This window comes from Nannospalax galili, unplaced genomic scaffold, assembly GCF_000622305.1.
Source record: "Nannospalax galili isolate Female #2095 unplaced genomic scaffold, S.galili_v1.0 scaffold57, whole genome shotgun sequence".
Taxonomy (NCBI): Eukaryota; Metazoa; Chordata; class Mammalia; order Rodentia; family Spalacidae; genus Nannospalax; species Nannospalax galili.
Window position 1 is genome coordinate 119,988 of NW_008340555.1, and position 17,685 is coordinate 137,672.

At 41.0% G+C, this 17,685-nt stretch overlaps 1 protein-coding gene across 8 annotated transcripts in view; it reads right to left on the reverse strand.

Moving 5' to 3' along the window:
- The window catches only part of Ccser2 (coiled-coil serine rich protein 2), a 190,698-nt gene that overhangs the window by 25,450 nt on the left and 147,563 nt on the right, over positions 1–17,685 (reverse strand). For 7 of the 8 annotated variants that reach the window (XM_008835582.3, XM_008835579.3, XM_029564728.1 and 4 more), the window contains 2 exons: positions 9,361–9,447; positions 5,667–5,756 (listed from right to left, as the gene is read on the reverse strand). The exons of the other annotated variant lie outside the window; for it this stretch is intronic. In XM_008835582.3, coding sequence (XP_008833804.1) covers positions 5,667–5,756; positions 9,361–9,447 — 177 coding nt within the window. The remainder of the gene's footprint in view (positions 1–5,666; positions 5,757–9,360; positions 9,448–17,685) is intronic. 8 annotated transcript variants of the gene reach the window in all.

Consider the following 17,685-nt stretch of genomic DNA (forward strand, 5'->3'; position numbering starts at 1 on the left):
GACCCGCCTGCCTCTGTCTCCCGAGTGCTGAGATTAAAGGCGTGTGCCACCACGCCCGGCATAATTTTTTTTCAAGGTTAAAAACTCATTCAGTTTTATGTCTTACAGGGTTTATGCTCAGTTCAATATTGTATAACTGTACTAATTCACCTGTGAACCTAAAAACTTACAGCCACTTTTGAAAGAGATGTATGCTTGCTCTGGAACATGTTACTGAATATGTTAAAGCTGTAATGAAATGCTTCTTCTAATCATGTGGTTATTAAATTTAAAAAAAAGGAGCTTTTGTGTGGCCTGTGTGTGTGTGTGTGCTGATATTAATAGAAATGTAGCAACGATGCTGGCTCTCCAGCCTTCCTGTTTGCGATGGACCCTGGCTTCTCATATACTGCTCCTGTGGTACTCCTAACCCTTAAATTACTTTGTGTGGCTGATGAGCCCCTGCCACACTATTGTTTCTTCCATGTCATCCATTTCACCACTCCATCTGAGTATTTTTCCCTCATAAGAGAAAAACATCTCCCTTCTCTCATCTTCGGTTTCTACAGCTCTTCCCCTCTTTCCCCTTTTTGTTGTCCTTACTTAAATCTGTAGTTCATCTCTTTAATCTTCTGTCATTTCTCCTGAAAATCATCTTTACTCACCAACCCTATACTTAGGGCCCAGATGCCTTTCCCAATATCCACCTAACTAAGTGCAGACTAGCTAGCTCTAGAGCTCCTCTGCCAGATATGCAGTCTGTAGTCATTACATTTAAATTATGACTCAAAGCCAACAGGCCATACAGCCAATGGCAACCACAGTGGACAGTGCAGAAAGTTCCATGAGACAGCATAGCTCCAGCACAGCCAGCCCTTCACTCTCAGTTCTGGAACTCAGGCCTACTGAGGCTGCCTCCTCCAGCTGGAAACACTGCTTTACCAATATAAGACTGAAACTCTACAGCATCTTCAGATAGCTTCCTAGAGTAGCTGTACCCTACATGAGTGGCACATGCCTCTTCCCTGGCTGATTTTAGAATCATAACACCAAAAAGGGTTTTCTTTTTTCAATCAGTATAGTTCTAACTCCAAATGTACTTGTAACATGAAAACTAAATACTACTACAAAGATAGCCTCATAAACCTGACAGTCAAAGTATGTAACAAATTCACCAGAGCTGAGATTGTATATATGCAAAATGGCATAATAAGGTGGCTCTTGGGCCAGTAGAAATCCTGGTAGCATATGAAACAATGACCTGGGGCTTTAAGTGGAGTCCTCCTGGACAAAGGGTCACCTGTTCCATCAGTGCAATAGACAGACACTGCCCTTTTATAGAGGGAAAAACATTAAGCTCCTGTGATCTAATGATATCAAAACCTGGGTCATAGAGTCTAACATGGTCACTAAACTGTTTTACTTTAGGATCATAGTTAGCTGACAGCAGTACATTCAACAAAAGCAAAGCATGTATTTAAAAAATTGATTATTGATTAAAGGCAAGGCATTCCTTCAATTCTGTGTTTTCACAACAGCAAACAAACAATAATAATGGCAAGCACTCTTACAGCCAGGTAGGAAGGCTAAAATATAGCAGGCCTAACTAACATAATCCCATCTACACAGATGAGAGGAAGCATGCATACATGAATTTCCAAAAACATCTGGAAGAACGTACATAGACTATTAACTTTGGTTCTTAGTGGTGACTATTACTTTAGTAATTTAAATTTCTTAAGTTCTTTTCCTATTTGCTTTCTATCTGCTATAGATTTCTTCTAAATAAAAAAAAGAGCAGGGAAGGGGGCTGGAGAGACAGCTCAGCGAGCACTGGTTGCTCTTGCAGAGGACCGGAGGTCGATTCTCAGCGCCCATATAAAGGCTAGCAACTATCCTTAACTCTAGTCCCAGGGGATCTGACACCCTCTATTGTCTTCCACGGGTATTGCATAACACAGGTGCACTTACAAACATGCAGGCAATATACTCATGCACATAAAATAAAAATAAATAAATTAAAAAAAAAACAAAAGGACCAGGGTGAAAAACACCTTAGAAAACCTTAGGATGTTTTTCTTTGGCTCTATGTCATTTATAAATGATCCTTATCACAAAATTTCTTTCATTCTCTTAAGAAGCATTGAATTTTATCATTGTTTCTACTGAGAAAATAATATATAATATACTTTGCCAATAAACCTTGTGGGTATTCACATTGAATTGAATATAATTTTTTGTAGAGGGTTATTTTTTGACTCTTGCTGGAACTATGTCTCTTCAACCAGAAATACTTTCCTCAATTTAAAATACAACCAGTGCTTTTATAGACTTTTGGAATGGACTGCTGAAAGTTCTGCCACACAGTACAAACATGGGCTTCTGCTTTTCTCCCGGGGAAGGAAATCTTTATTGTGATCACCTATTAACATCAAACTTTGTCCCTTCTTCCCAGTTATGACCCTGTTTTCCATGTCCCTTCTTGTCACCCCATTCCTGAAGCCATTCATGAGGGAAGCAACCTTGCATCTTGCATGACACTGTAAAATACTAACTCATGCAAGTACTTGAGCAAGTTGCTTCTTAGTCTGAGCTTTTTTACATGCAGGGAAAGTGAGACTAAGACCATGCAGGCAGACTAGAAGGTTCTGTAACCATGTGGAGGACTGGGGCTGCATCATTCCCTACTCAGAGTCCCAAGCAGAACAGAGTAAGCACAGACATCTTTCCTCTCCGTTCTGCTGTTTTGCCTACTCACTCTTGTGGGCTCTCTACTTCGGAGGCCTTACTGGGAGCCACTAGAGGATACCCAACTCCACTTGGACAAATTATAAAGCATATTTATGCTGGTCTCAAAACATTCACTTTTCACTCTTCTGCTGCCACTGGTGGCCAACCACTCTTCTTCCTCCAGCAGGTTCTAGATCAGGTGTCCATCTTTTTATTACTTTTCGTTTTGTTCTACCTCCAAAATGGTTTCTAATAAATCCTAGTCATAAATCTCTCTCCTTATTGTGCCAGATTTCTTCCTTCATGTCTAGATAATGTTCAGAGAAACTGTCACAGAAAGCTCAAGTAGATGCTAGAACCAAGTGACGAAGGCAGTGTTAAGAACATGTGAATGTCCCAGGGTTTTATGAAAAAAGGTAAAAAAAAAAAAAAGACACAGATTATAACTTGCAACCTTCTCAAAGGACTAGCCAGATAATTTTTTATATTAAAGTCAGGAGATTTTTTTAAAGACTTATTTTTATTTGTACAAGTGTTTGGATTGCCTGTATGTATACTGGTATTGTAGAGTGCCCACAAAGCCTGGAAGAGAGTGGCAGAGCTGCCATGTGGGTGCTGGGAACTGAACCCAGGTCCTCTGTAAGAAAAAAAGTGCTCTTAACCCCTGAGCCACCTCTCCAGCCCCAAAGTAAGGATATTTTTTACAAAAATTTTCATTTCTACAATTTTGCTTAATAAATATTGCCAAAAAATCACACTGCAAACCCATTAACTCTATCATTAAATCTTGTTTAACTATATTGAAATCCTGTTAAAAAGACAAAAATCTAACTTTTTGAGTGAAAAAAACACTATAATTACAGTAATTGTCTCCAAAATAATGTATTTCAAGTAAAAGCCAAAGGGGGGGGGGATCACAGAGTAAACTCATTAATGACTTGATACTTAAATAGTATTAGGTAAAATAATAAGCATTTATTTATGAATCTAAATAAATAAATTCCAGTAAAACTACTTTTCAGTAATTCTTGGAGCAGAATTTCTGGTTCTATACTTAAATGAGCTTTCACACTAACTTCCCACTAACTTCACACTCAGCACATTATCTGTATTCCAGCTATAATGTGAACTTACTATTGCTACTTATCCCTCCTCATCTCTCCACCGTTACTAGTACTGTTTTGTCTGCTCAGCATATGCCATTCTTCCCATTCTAATTTGGAAAACCTTCTATCCTTCAGGCTCTTCAGTGTGCTTTTGCACAAAGAACCTTGGACTAGCATTCAAGAACTCTGAGCTAGAGTACTGTATCCACCATTTATTTACCATAGAAACTTAAAAGGCCATTTAGCATCCCTTGATTTTAATACCTATCTACAAAATAAAGGAATTTGGCAAGCTGATTCCTGTAATAAAAGACAACAGATAACCCTCAAGTCTGAGTTTGTTACAAGTGTTTGCCTAGAAACCCAACCTTCATTTCTCCCAAGATCATGGTTAAAAATTAAGTTAGGAAAACACTGGGTTTTTTTACACCAGTTACTTCTGCCCAGTAAAGAGCCAGACTAATATCTGTTTCCAGAACAGTGAGGCTGGGGAACCAGGGAGAATAAGAAGTATAAAGAACTCCATAAAGACACAAAATGAAAGTTCTCATACTTAGCAAAAAAGCCAATGTGGCTAAAAACTAGAAACACCTTGAGGAAATTAGAGACACCTAGAAAGACAAAACATCCATTTAGAAGCACACCCATGATCTTTTACCTTGGATTTGTCTCCAAACATTTGTTTCCTTATTCTTTGACATCAAAGAAATATCATGCCATCTCGGTCTGCAGATGTCTTTTGTTTTCTGTGATTCAAATCACACTTTCTCCTTCTTCATCAAGCTCTTAACTCTTCTAACTAGAATTTACCAATCCTCTGAACTTCATAGAACTTACAGTTTATATCAACAAACCATTGGTTTCCTCTGAGGAGTCAGTATTTAGCTATATATTTCTATCTCTAATTCCTTACTTTTACTTCAAGACCCTATTATCTAGGGTGAGATATGATAGCTGAATAAATTAATTCTTATAATCAGATCTTACATAGAGAAAGCAATTACACATTATATGAAAAGAAAATAACAATTTTACAAAGATTAAAGGACTACAGTTAGGTTTTATAGTTTAGATAAACTATGTTAATCTTTATATTTTCCTATTCATCTGTGTTACTGGGACTCTATTGCTATATATAACATAAAAGGAGTCTCAAACTACTTCAAACATTCTCTTACTTATAAACATCTATTACTTTCCTATCCCATACAATAGGATGACAGATAGTCATATGATGACATGCTGAAGGGAGTTCCAAGGCACTCAGATTGAATGGTGGTCAGGGAACTTTTGACACTAAATATAACTTTGATATATAACACTTTCAAAAAGCAGCAAGGACTAGATGCTTATGTCCTACTATTACAAAGAAACTTTACCTTAACTCTGCCTAAGTCACAAACCATACTATCTAGGTGTTCATGCATTAACATGTCACAATACACTAGAATTATAATAATAAAACCTATTTGGAAAAGTTTCAACACAGAAGGGAATATGCTCCATCGTCTGGCTTCCAAGTGGCCTATGCTGCTAAAGTAGAAGCACTGTGTATTCCACTTCTGTTTCTTTTATGGCATGTGAAAATACTCCCCTGACAGAAATATGCAATGAAAAGAGAGTAGACACTCAAATGAGCTACAGTGTGCAGAACACAAAAGCAAGGAAAAGCACATTTGCCCGCATGGAGCACAAGGAGAAGCTTCAGAAAGCACATGGAAAGCTAAAAGACAAGGGGAAGCAACTTACATAAGGAAAACAAACAACCATAGCAGATTCGATATTAATGACTAGAATAAAAAGCAAAGCAATGGAACAAAACAGCAAAAGACAGAAGAACACGTGACTTACAGAAATTCTTCTCCAGGGTGTTTGGGTGTATTTATCAGCATATGTGCATTTTTCATCTTTAGATTTCTGGTGGCAATTACACCTGGTTGCCTGAACAAAACCACAAATACTTATTATGGCTTAATTTTGCACATACACAGGTAATTAACAGCTGTGTTAGAAGGTACAAAATAAACTGACACAAAGTCACACATTGTAAGGTAGGTCCCGCACTTTTATGATAGCAGTGTCTACAGTAAACATCAAGGTCTATTCAGTTCTCAGCTTTTCAGAGACTGGGTTTGAGAGAAAGCCAGTAAGCTCGAATTTCAAAAAGTCCAAATTTCTCTTGGTGCTCTCTTAAACTGTCCAAAAAACACACTATATTTAATTTTATGCAATAAACATAGACATTATCAAGTACATAGATGCAGAATGTATGTAACAAAACACAGTATGTAAAGAACGTTACTGCAAAATCTGTGTGATCTCTCTAAAGTACTATGGTTGTAGAATGCTGTGGTCTGATCCTAGTAGCAATCATCTTCATCGAAGTTGCTATGACTACAATGAAGAACCTTCAAGATCCCGCCAGCTGACACTCCTTCATGAGAGGGGTTGGGACCTCCCCTGATATTCCAGCCACTCCCTCCTGCACCTCCCAGCCAACTGTATAAAATTCTGCCCTAATGACTTGTGGCCTTGTGAACAATTATAATCTGTGGAAGGTTAACTGAAGGTAGGACTCCATTTAGGCAGTTATGGGGAAGTCATCATCGATGCAGAGGTGAGGCTGGTGCAGCTGGTGTAACCCCTCACCTATGCTGTGTAAGTCTAGCAGACTCACTAGGTTTTCAAGCTGGACTTTGGTGGAACTGTACTTGAATTTATGGTGCCCTATAAGGAGGGTAGATAGTTTATGACTCTCCAGGGAAAGAGTTCCTACAAGTATTACAGACCCAGTTTCTTAAATAGATTTTTCATGGACACTTCTGGATATTAAACACCACAGGTCTGATTGTCTGCTTCTGTGAGTTGTGCTAAAACAGCAAAGCACATTCTTTAACAGTTAAAATATTTTTAAGATTTATTTCATTTTTATGTGTATAAGTGCTTTGCCGGAATGTATATTTTTAATATTTTATTTATTGGTTTTTTATTTCTTTTTATGTGTATGAGTGTATTGCCTGCATGTATGTGAGTGCACCCATGCTGTGCAATGCCATGGAGGTCAGAAAAGGGCTTCAGAGTCCCCTGGAACTGGAGTTAAGGACGGTTCACAGTCGCCATGTGGGTACTGGGAATCGAACCTGGATCCTCTGCAAGAGCAGTCAGTGGTCTTAACTGCTGAGCCATCTCTCCAGCCCCTGCCTGAATGTATTTAAGGGCACCATGTGTGTGCAATGCCCACAGAGGACAGAGGAAGGTTTCAGATCCCCTGGAACTCGAATTGCAGATGGTTGAGGGCTGTGACATGGGTGCTGGAAATCAAACCCCTGGTGCTAAGAGCAGTAAATGGATCTTCTGGAACTAAAGCTATGGACAGCTGTTAGTCGCCATGTGGCTGCTGGGAACTGAACCCAGGTCCTCTGCAAGAACAGCCAGTGCTCTTAACCACTGAGCCATTTCTCCAGCCCCATATTCAAACAAATTTTAACATACAAATGATGAACACGTATATGAAATAAAATGATCAATAGCTTTCTCCAATTAGTGATCAAGAAATTCATCAAAGTCTAGTGTGGAGGTGAGTTCCAGGCAAGTCTGATCAAAAAAATGAGTTCCAGGCAAGCAAAAAAAACACACACCAAGATGGCCTTGGTGGTGTAGACCTATGATTACAACATTTGGGAGGCTGAGGCACTGGGAGACTGAAGGCACAATCATAAATTCCAGGTCACCTGAGCTACATGAGATCCTGACTCAGAAGACAAAGACGTCTATCTCATAGTCATTCCTTTTCATTTTCTTATTCTTGGGTTATTTTTTTATTATCTCTCTGTCACTGGAATATATTTTTAGGCATGTATTATTAGATAGACTTTATCAAGATGGCTGGATGACATATTTTAGGATGTTAAAAGTATGAATATTTATGCTGGACGTGGTAGTGCACGCCTTTAATCCCAGCCCTCCAGAGGCAGAGGCAGGTGAACCTTTGTGAGATGGATGCCAGCCTGGTCCACATAATGACTTCCAAGTGAGCAGGGACTAAAGAGACCCTATTAACAGAAACATAACATAAAAAACTAAAGTATGAATATTTAACCTTTTATATAAATAAAACCTGTCCTATTATAAAATACACAGTTCATAACCTTCTTTTCTATGAGTACTAGACACTGCTACTTACTTTCGCAAACACTGAAGTCAACTTAATTTTCCTAATACTATCTTTTTTCTTCTTCTCTGAAAGGGGGTTAGGCCCCTGTCTTTAGCTAAAGAATATAAGGTTTCACATTCAATTTTATTATTTTCCTTTTTAATTTTATATTTGGTGGGACCTCAATTTGTAATATTAGTCATTCTTTATTCAGATTCACAAATTTTCTGTAGATCTTTAATCATATCTGAACTGTCTATTCGTATTTGTTCATGACCTGGATATCTGTGATCTGACTTTAGTGGCACAGAGTTCACTATATTATATCCTTTAAGCTCTGAGGGAAATTAATATTTCATAAAGGTAAATAGCTGTTACACTAAATTTTTTTAAGTTGCAATAAAGATTTCCTTTGATTTTTATGATTTTATGCAGTATGCTCTTTTTACCTGGCATTTTATATTATCACAAACTATATCATGATTTTATTTAAGGTGCCATACATATATAGCTTTCTTATGGCATTAATAATAGAAATTGCAACCATTATAAAATGATGATTATTTTATTAAATCTGACTGCAGGGGTCACTGAACATCATCCCCAGAGATGAAATAGATCCTTAGAATCCCAAACACCTGGTGTCCTCTGCTCAGAGAGAACCCACAGATACTCCTTTCTTTAAACATGTCTGGAAAAAAGAAACAAAAAAAGCCATTTACTCTGCATCAAAAGTAAACTGGAGAATTTTAAATTCCTTGAAAAGAAGTCATCGAAAATGGATCAACAAAGCTAGGCATGGCAGTGCATGCCTTTGATCCTGGCACCTGGGAGGCAGAGACAGAAACAGGTAAATCTCTCTGAGATCAAGGCCAACCTGTTCTACATAGGGAGTTCCAGGCCAGCTGCAGCTGCAGGGAGACCTTGTCTCAAAAATCAAAACAAGAGGAATTATTCATAGTGAGTACTTCATAATTTATTATTTTATCTATTATTTTTATTTTATGTGTATGGGTATATTGCCTGCATGTAAGTGTACCATGTTGTGCAATGCCTGTGGAGGTCAGAAGAGTGTGTCAGATCCCCTGGAACTGAAGTTATGGACAGTTGTTGGTCACCATGTGGGTGCTGGGCATCGAACCTGAGTTCTCTGCAAGAGCAGCCGCTGCTTTTAACTGCTGAGTCACCTCTCCAGCCCAAGTACTTCATATTTTAGTTCAAAGTTAAACTACCTACTTAATTGGAACACACAGAATCTAAACATGATGCAACAGGCAACTCTGAAGCTAAAACTAAAGTCAAACGCTAATTCTGACTCAAAGTCTTATAAAAGCACATACTGACCCACTTTCAAGACCTTCCATTTTATGTATTCTACATTATAATACTCACTAGCTGATTTTCTAATAGTTGAATCTTTTCATCTTTTTTCTTTATTTCTTCTTTAAGTTGTTTGATTTCATTTAATAAATCTTCATTCTGAAATATTAAAAAAGTAATGTAAAATATCCTAATGAGAAGCATTAAATCAATGAAATCAAGTAATGAATAAACTATTCATTTAAAAGGAAACCCTCTGCTAATGTTTTAAAAAAGATTTCATGGTCTAATGACAACAGACATGTAAACAATGGATAAAAAATGGAAGTGACAGCTAATATTCATTGAGTTCTTACTGGGTATCAGGCACTAAATACTTTGGACATTTCAGCATTCTGACTAAAGTATGTACTTTAATTCCCTTTTATTGATACAATAAAGAAACTATGTCAAAGGTTATACAATAAAGGAAATAAGATGCAAAACAGCAGCTTCAACTACAATTTGAAGGACACATAAAAGTTGTCTGTCAGAGAGAACAGAGGACAGGACAAACACAAGGACATTATAACTAATGTACCAGAGAAATATTATGACTGGCTCAGAAAGCAACCAATGGTAAGAGTAACAAGGGACATTCTTTTGCAGTGAGCCACTTTCCTGAAGAGTGCTATGTGAATTAAAGAGAAAATAGCCAATTTTATCAACTATGCCCAGAACTGTTAAATGAAAGCCTACTGTCAAGTTAAACAGTATTCTGGTTACATTTCCAAATATAAAGTATTGTTTACTTATCATTAGCCCAGTTTGTATACCATTGTTCAATTATACACACACATACGAGTAGTTTAAGCAAAGAATTTAGAATATAATGTACTAGAGAAATTTTCCAGAAAGAAAACTATGTAAGGAAATAATGACAATGTGTTGTTACTTGCACAAACTATATCATCTCCTTCAGTTACAATGAAAACAAACAAAAAAACTCAGGGTGAATAAAATCCAAATAATTATATACACATATAAAATTATCAAAGAATAAATTAACATTTTTCTAATTCACTTGATGAGATTACAAAATAAACATTATGCAGTTTTTTTGTTTTTTTTGGTTTTTTTTTTTTGAGACAGTGTCTTACTACATAGCCCTGGATGGTTTGGAATTTATCATGTAGACCAGGCTGACTGGCATCAAACTCACCAGGCTGCCTCTGCCTCTTGATTGCTAGACTTAAAGATATGTGTCACCATGCCTGGCGTGTGTGTGTGTATGTGCACTCACACATGTATGTGCATGATTCGCATTCATTGGTGCACACAAAGAGCATATGTGGTAGTCTGAAGACAACTTTGGGGGAGTCAGCTCTCTCCCTCCACCTTTAGATGGAATTCCAGGATCAAACTCAGGTTGTCAGGCTTAAAACTCAGGCTGTCAACCTTGAGGAATAAGTGCTTTTCCCTACTGAGCCATCTCAGTGTCCTTTACACAAAGGATTTTAAGACATCATGTAAGTAGTCCAAATGACAGGGAAAATAAGATTTTAAAGTATTGAAGGTATTGTTTTATGAATACTAAATCAGAGGAGATATATCCATTAGAAATAACAATATTAGAAAAGAAAATGGTACATCAGACACAGTTAATATCTGAAAGTTTACAACCTTAAACTGTCTTATAAAAGGACAACTCAATGGAACAATATACAGTCATTATTTATGTACTCTTGGGCAGTTTCTATAGTGTTTTAGGGAACAGGCTCAAAAGTAAAATCCAGACACAATGCTGTAGGAATAACTTTTATAAAATGGACAATCTGGACTAATGACTTTTAACCTTGCAATGAAAAAAACTACTAAGTCACTGAACCATGTGCTCTTGTGACCTGGACACCTGACATTGATTCCTCAACTTGTTGCTCTACCAAAATGATGAATGAATGTGAGTATGTTTGAAAATTAACACATGAAAGCACTGAAAGGCAGCAGGCATCTTCATTGAAAACAATGAAGACTGAAAAAAATTGCTTGATATTGTTTGCATGAGATGTTTTAGGCCTAGGGATGAAAGGGCAAGATTGTCTGAAAAAGATGGATCTAAGTTTCTAGTTTCCCCAAATTCCTGCTGGAGAAATGGTTTTGAATGAAAGTATAGGTCTAGCTCAACAACACAGTTCCAGAAGACATATGTACATACGTACGTGGGGGGGGGGCGATAATGGGAACTAGTATTCTCCGAGTTCAGGCCCATGCTTAAAAACTAAAACATACTAGTCAGGCTGTTTTATTCAGGCATAAGTGTAATGTAGCATCATAGTGTCACATAATGTGGTTAAGAACAACAGTAGCACTCACTGTACAGCATGCACTAAGCTAAGAATGTTACGCTATTGAAGAGCCAGAATACTCTGACTCCATTTGGCTAGCTTCTTCAGACAAACCTGGACAAGCTAAAGCATATTGTAAATTTTTCCAGTTGCTACCCCCACAGCCCCCAAGAAGCTATAAATTAAGCAAGCCCTGGACATGTAAAAGCCTTATAAGGTATGAGCAAAAACTTCTGGCCCTAAAAGATATCAGTCAGCATATTCCAATGCCCTGAAGACAGCCGCTACCAATCAAGAGGTCTGCCGTACCCAGGATATGGGGACATGCAATTATTTTAAAAAGATGCTTGGCACACGCGGGTTTCTGTGCCATTCCCCAATAAAAGCCCCTGCCTGCTATTGCTCGGGGCCAGACTCCATCTTTGGGTTGTATAGTCTGTGCCCGGCTAGCTGTCATTTGGTTGTTGTTTGTTGACTTTAAATTCCTGAATAAACTTTTTGTATAATCCTTTTGGGTATCTGTGGGAATTATTCTCGATTCTCAGACCCTAACATTTTGGGGGCTCATTCAGGATTCGAGAATAGAGACCCTAGATCAACAGGAGCGCCCAGACATCCTGGGACTCAACAGAGATCAGGCGGACATGCTATTGATCCCAGAGCTGGAGGAAAACGGGGGAGGCCCTAGTTTCCCTCCTGGATACTGTTCTTTTTACCCACCAACCTACTTTGGATGATTGCCAACAGTTATTGAATATCCTGTTCAACACCGCGGAACGGAACTGCATCCTTCGGGAATGCAGATATGCAGTCCCTGGAAATGATAGGCGACAGACAGAAAATGAGGATTTGATTATGGCTGCTTTCTCCTCTCACGCGCCCAACGGAGGGGTGGGACTATCAACACTCCCGAAGGTAGGGAATGCCTAAAGGTCTATCACCAAATTCTTATGGGAGATCTCCAGGCAGCTGCTAAGTGCCCCACCAATTTGTCTAAGGTCAGTCAGGTGATGCAGGGAAGGGATAAGTCTCCTGGAGCATACCTGAAGCACCTCTTAGAGGCTTTCAGAACTTATACTCCCATTAATCCAGAGGCCCCAGAGAATCAGATGGCCATCAATATGGCTTTCGTGAATCAGGCAGCTCCAGGCATAAAATGAAAACTTCAAAAGCTGGAAGGTTTCGAGGGCAAAAACCTTTCTGAGCTGATGGTGGTGGCAAACAAGGTATTTAACAATAGAGAAACCCCTGAAGAAAGACAAACTAAAAGGTTGGTTAGGATATTGTTGGCTGTTGGCTGAAAGAGCGATGAATCCCAAATGGGGAGACCAACCCCCTATGAAAAAGGGAACCCGAGCCCCGCAACCCCCACAGGAAGGTCAGCCCGCCTAAAAAGAGACCAGTGTGCATATTGTAAACAGCTGGGCCACTGGGCTAGGGAATGTCCTCAAAGGACGAGATCCCAGTCTCCATCCAAGCCCAAGATTCACCGAGCTGGCAAAACCCCTGTATGAAGTCCTTCCTATGGACTGAGTCTCAGGACAGGGCTTTTCAAGAAATTAAAAAGGCCTTATTACAGGCTCCGGCCTTCGACACCGGAGCACAATATTCAGTTTTGAAAGAGCCAATGGGAAAATTGAGCAGTAAACACACCTCGGTGCAAGGGGCCATGGGACTCGCTCAACACCCTTGGGCCACCAAAAGGGATGTAAACTTAGGTAAGAAGACAGTTTCACACTCCTTTATGGTGGTCCCAGAGTGCCCATAACCCTTATTGGGTAGGAACTTGCTAAATAAAATAAAGGCTCAGATCAATTTCTCTGGGAGAAGACCTCCTGATGTGACTGTACCTGATGCATCCTGTATCCTGTGTTTACAATTAGAAGAAGAATGGAGAGTACAAGCCCCACCACCTCAAAAGAGACCAACCACTATCCTCAAGGACCTCCAGGCAACAATACCTGGAGTTTGGGTGGAAACTAATCCCCCAGGGAGGGCCATCCAACAGCCACCAATAATGGTGACTTTAAAAACTAATGCTCAGCCTGTAAAAGAGTACCCAATTACTCTCGAAGCCAGGGCACGAATTACCAAACACATAAACCACCTTAGGGAGTTCAGTATTATGGTTCCATGCCAATTTCCATGGAACACCCCTCTCCTACACATCAGGATATCCACCCTACAGTCCCCAACCCGTATACCCTGCTGAGCTCACTCTCTCTGGAGAGAAAAGTCTATACCATTTTAGATCTCAAGGACACCATCTTTAGCCTTTTTCCTTGGCAAAGGAAAGCCAACCCATCTTTGCCTTTGAGTGGCGAGACCTGAACCAGGGGTTTAATGGACAACTCACTTGGACGTGACTGCCACAGGGGTTCAAGAACTCCCCCGTGATCTTTGACGAGGCTCTACATCAGGACTTGCAGGAGTATTGGGCCTCGTACCCAGAGGTAAGCCTCCTACAGTAAGTAGATGACCTGTTGATTGTCACTAAGAATGAAGGCACTTGTCTTCAAGCCACCAGAGATTTGCTCCTGACTTTGGACCGATTGGGGTATAAAGTCTCCACTAAGAAGGCTTAGCTCTGTGTAATGTACTTGGGGTACATTTTAAGGGATGGACAGAGATGGCTGTCACCAGCCAAAAAACAAGCCATTATGGGAATTCCAAGCCCAAGATCCTGCAAGCAGCTGCAAGAGTTCCTGGGATCGGCAGGCTTCTGTCGGCTCTGGATATCCGGATTCGCCAAGCTGGCAAAACCCCTGTATGAAGCCACTCGAGGGAATGAGTCATCCTTCCTATGGACTGAGACTCAGGAGAGGGCCTTTCAAGAAATTAAAAGGGCTTTATTGCAGGCTCCAGCCTTAGCTCTGCCTGATATCCATAAGCCCTATCAGCTTTTTGTTGACAAATGAGCTGGAATAGAGAAGGGAGTCCTGACCCAAATGCTCGGGCCTTGGAAGAGAGAGACCTGTGGCTTCCTTGTTGAAAAAGCTTGATCCCATGGCTTCGGGATGGCCAGGCTGCCTCAGAATTATTGCAGCCACGGCCTTATTGGTTAAGGATGCAGGCCAGCTCACCGTGGGACAGCCCCTTATGGTCACCACCCCTCACTCAATTGAGGGGGTCCTTAAAAATCCCCCCATCAATGGATGACAAATGCTAGGTTGACACATCATCAGGCCTTGCTCCTTAACCTCCCTTGCATTCAGTTTCTCTCCAGCACCTCTCTCAATCCTGCCACTTTGCTGCCAGAACCGGATCTTGAGGTCCAGCATGACTGCCTGGAGGTACTCTGCAGCTTACATGAGACTTGAGAAGATCTGACAGACGTTCCATGGCCCCACACGGACTTAATTCTGAAAGTAGCTTCATTAAGGAAGGAACCAGGTACATGGGGGCAGCGGTCGTCAGTCCATCACGAACAGTGTGGGTCTCCTCTCTACTAGTCAGGACCTCTGCACAGAAGGCTAAAATAATTGCCCTGACTCAGGCCCTAAAGCTAAGTAAAGGCCAGACTGTTAACATTTTCACTGACAGCCATTACGCTTTTCGCTACAGCTCATGTCCACGGGGCTATATACAAGGAAAGGGGGCTCCTGACAGCAGAAGGAAAGCCTATCAAAAATAAACAACAGATCTTAAAACTCCTGGAGGCCATATGGTTACCAAAGAGACTGGCCATCATCCACTGTCAGGGGATTCACTGGAGGCACAGGTAAACAGGAGACCGGACCTAGCAGCCAGAGAAGCAGACCTAACAGCCTCGAACCTACTGGTTATCCTGCCTGAACCCCTCTTGCCAGAAGAGCCTTCTTACTCAGCTCAGAACAATCAGGATTTAACGTCCCTGAAAAATACCAAGATCAAGCATGGATGGAGATACACCTCTGATGGGAGGCTCATTCTACCACATAAGCTGGCAGAGGACTTAACATATAAACTCCACAAAGGGACTCATCTAGGGAAAAGAAAGTTCAAGAACTCCTGACTCCGTACCACATCTTCGATCTAACCAAAATGACTGCAAGCTGTCTTTCCAGATGTTGCTCCTGCCAGGTTACTAATCCAAGAGGAAAAGTCATGCCCCCAGCCAAAAGGGAGAGGGGCACTGCACCTGGAGTTCATTGGGAGGTGGACTTCACTGAGGTAAAACCTGGAAGGTATGGTTATAACTATCTCCTAGTTTTTGTAGATACATTTTCAGGATTGATCGAAGCATTTCCCACAAAGGGGGAAACCACCTCAATGATGGTTAAGAAGATCATCGATGAACTAATACGGACTCCCCTCTGTGATCGGATCAGACAATGGACCAGCCTTCATCTCTAAGGTAACTCGAGTTAATTAAAACACTGGGGACTAATTAAAAGCTACACTGCACAGAGTACCACCCCCAGAGCTCAGGGCAAGTAGACAGAATGAATCGGACCCCTAAAGAGACCTTAACCAAATTAACCCTAGAAACTGGTGATGACTGGACAGGCCTCCTACCTTTTGCCCTATACAGGGTCAGAAATACCGCCTATATTCAAGGCCTAAGATCTTATGAAATCATGTATGGCCAACCACCCCCTTTGCTTCCCAAGCTGCTTTCAGATGTGCTAATTAACTTGTCTGAATCCCAATTTCTTTAAGTCCCTACAGGCCTTACAGATTGCACAAGACAACATTTTCCCCTTGCTGAGGCACATCTACGAACTGCCACCAGCCCAACTGCACGGATTCAAGCCAGAAGACCTTGTTTGGGTGAGACGGCACTACAAGGAGCCCCTTGGACCTCATTGGAAGGGGCCACACATCGTGATCCTCACCACCCCCACTGCAGTTAAGGTGGCAGGTGTCTGGACCTGGATACATCACTTGCATCTAAAGCCTGCATCAGAGAATTGGTCAGACTAAGTTGACAAGAGATGGAAGGTCACACGGGTAACAAGCTAAAAATCTCTGCCACACCATAACCCTTGTTGCTTCTTTATGTTGTTTTATAGAGCCTGCCCTAGCTAACCCCCCCCCCATAGACTCCAAAACCTCACCTGGGTAGTTAGTAGCACATCCACTGGGAAGATAGTGAACATCTCCTCCCACCTGGGACCTCCAGGCACCTGGTTCCCCAAGATTACATTCGACCTCTGTGACCTGCTTGAAGAAATTTGGGAATCGTATACCCCATCAGGCACTGTAAATTATGCTTGCCAGTCTCTCCTCGGCTGAAAGAGGATGAAGGAGCACCACTTCTATGTTTGCCCAGGTGACAATGGTAACCGAAGAAGTACCTGTGTGGGGCCAGGGGACTATTTCTATGCTTCTGGGAGCTGTGTGTCTACTGGATATATTAATTGGGCTGCTCCAGTCACTACCGACTTGATCCAGGTAACTGCGGCCGTGGGCCTAAACCTTTGGTGAAACTCCAGGTCAAGGCAAATTGAGGGACTCAGTACCTCCTCTAGATGCAACCCTATCACCTTAAGCTTCACCCCGAAAGGAAATGAACTTAAAAACCTACAAAAATGGATTGATGAGCAAACTTGGGGCCTCAGGTTATACACCACAGGGACTGATCCAGAAATACTTTTTTCAGTCCATCTTCAGGTGGGTCCAGTCTTGGGGACCCAGATGGGGCTGGCTTGGACAGTGTTACAGCCTATAAGACCACCAACACCGGCCTTAACTATTTTTAAATCAGTCGAGAGGCCAGCTCCTAGCCAAACTGTCCAACTGGATAAAACTGCTACTTCGCCCACACCTAGATCCACACCCCCAGAGGTCCAACGGGCCCAAGAGCCTTGCAGCCATACCCTGCACTTACGAACCTCCCGAATGCCACCTTTATTGCTTTGAATAATACCTCCCCTAACCTTACTAACCACTGCTGGTTTTGCATGGACCCGAGCCCTCCCTTTTATGATGGGTTAACTCTCCCAGGAAATTATGTTGTCACTTCTGACCCCACTGCCTGTAGAATTCCCCCACCTACAGGGAGAAGGGGGCTTACTCTTACCCAAGTATATGAAAAAGGGCTATGCGTGACTCCCTCACATAAAATTGCCCCCTCTTCTTACCAACATCT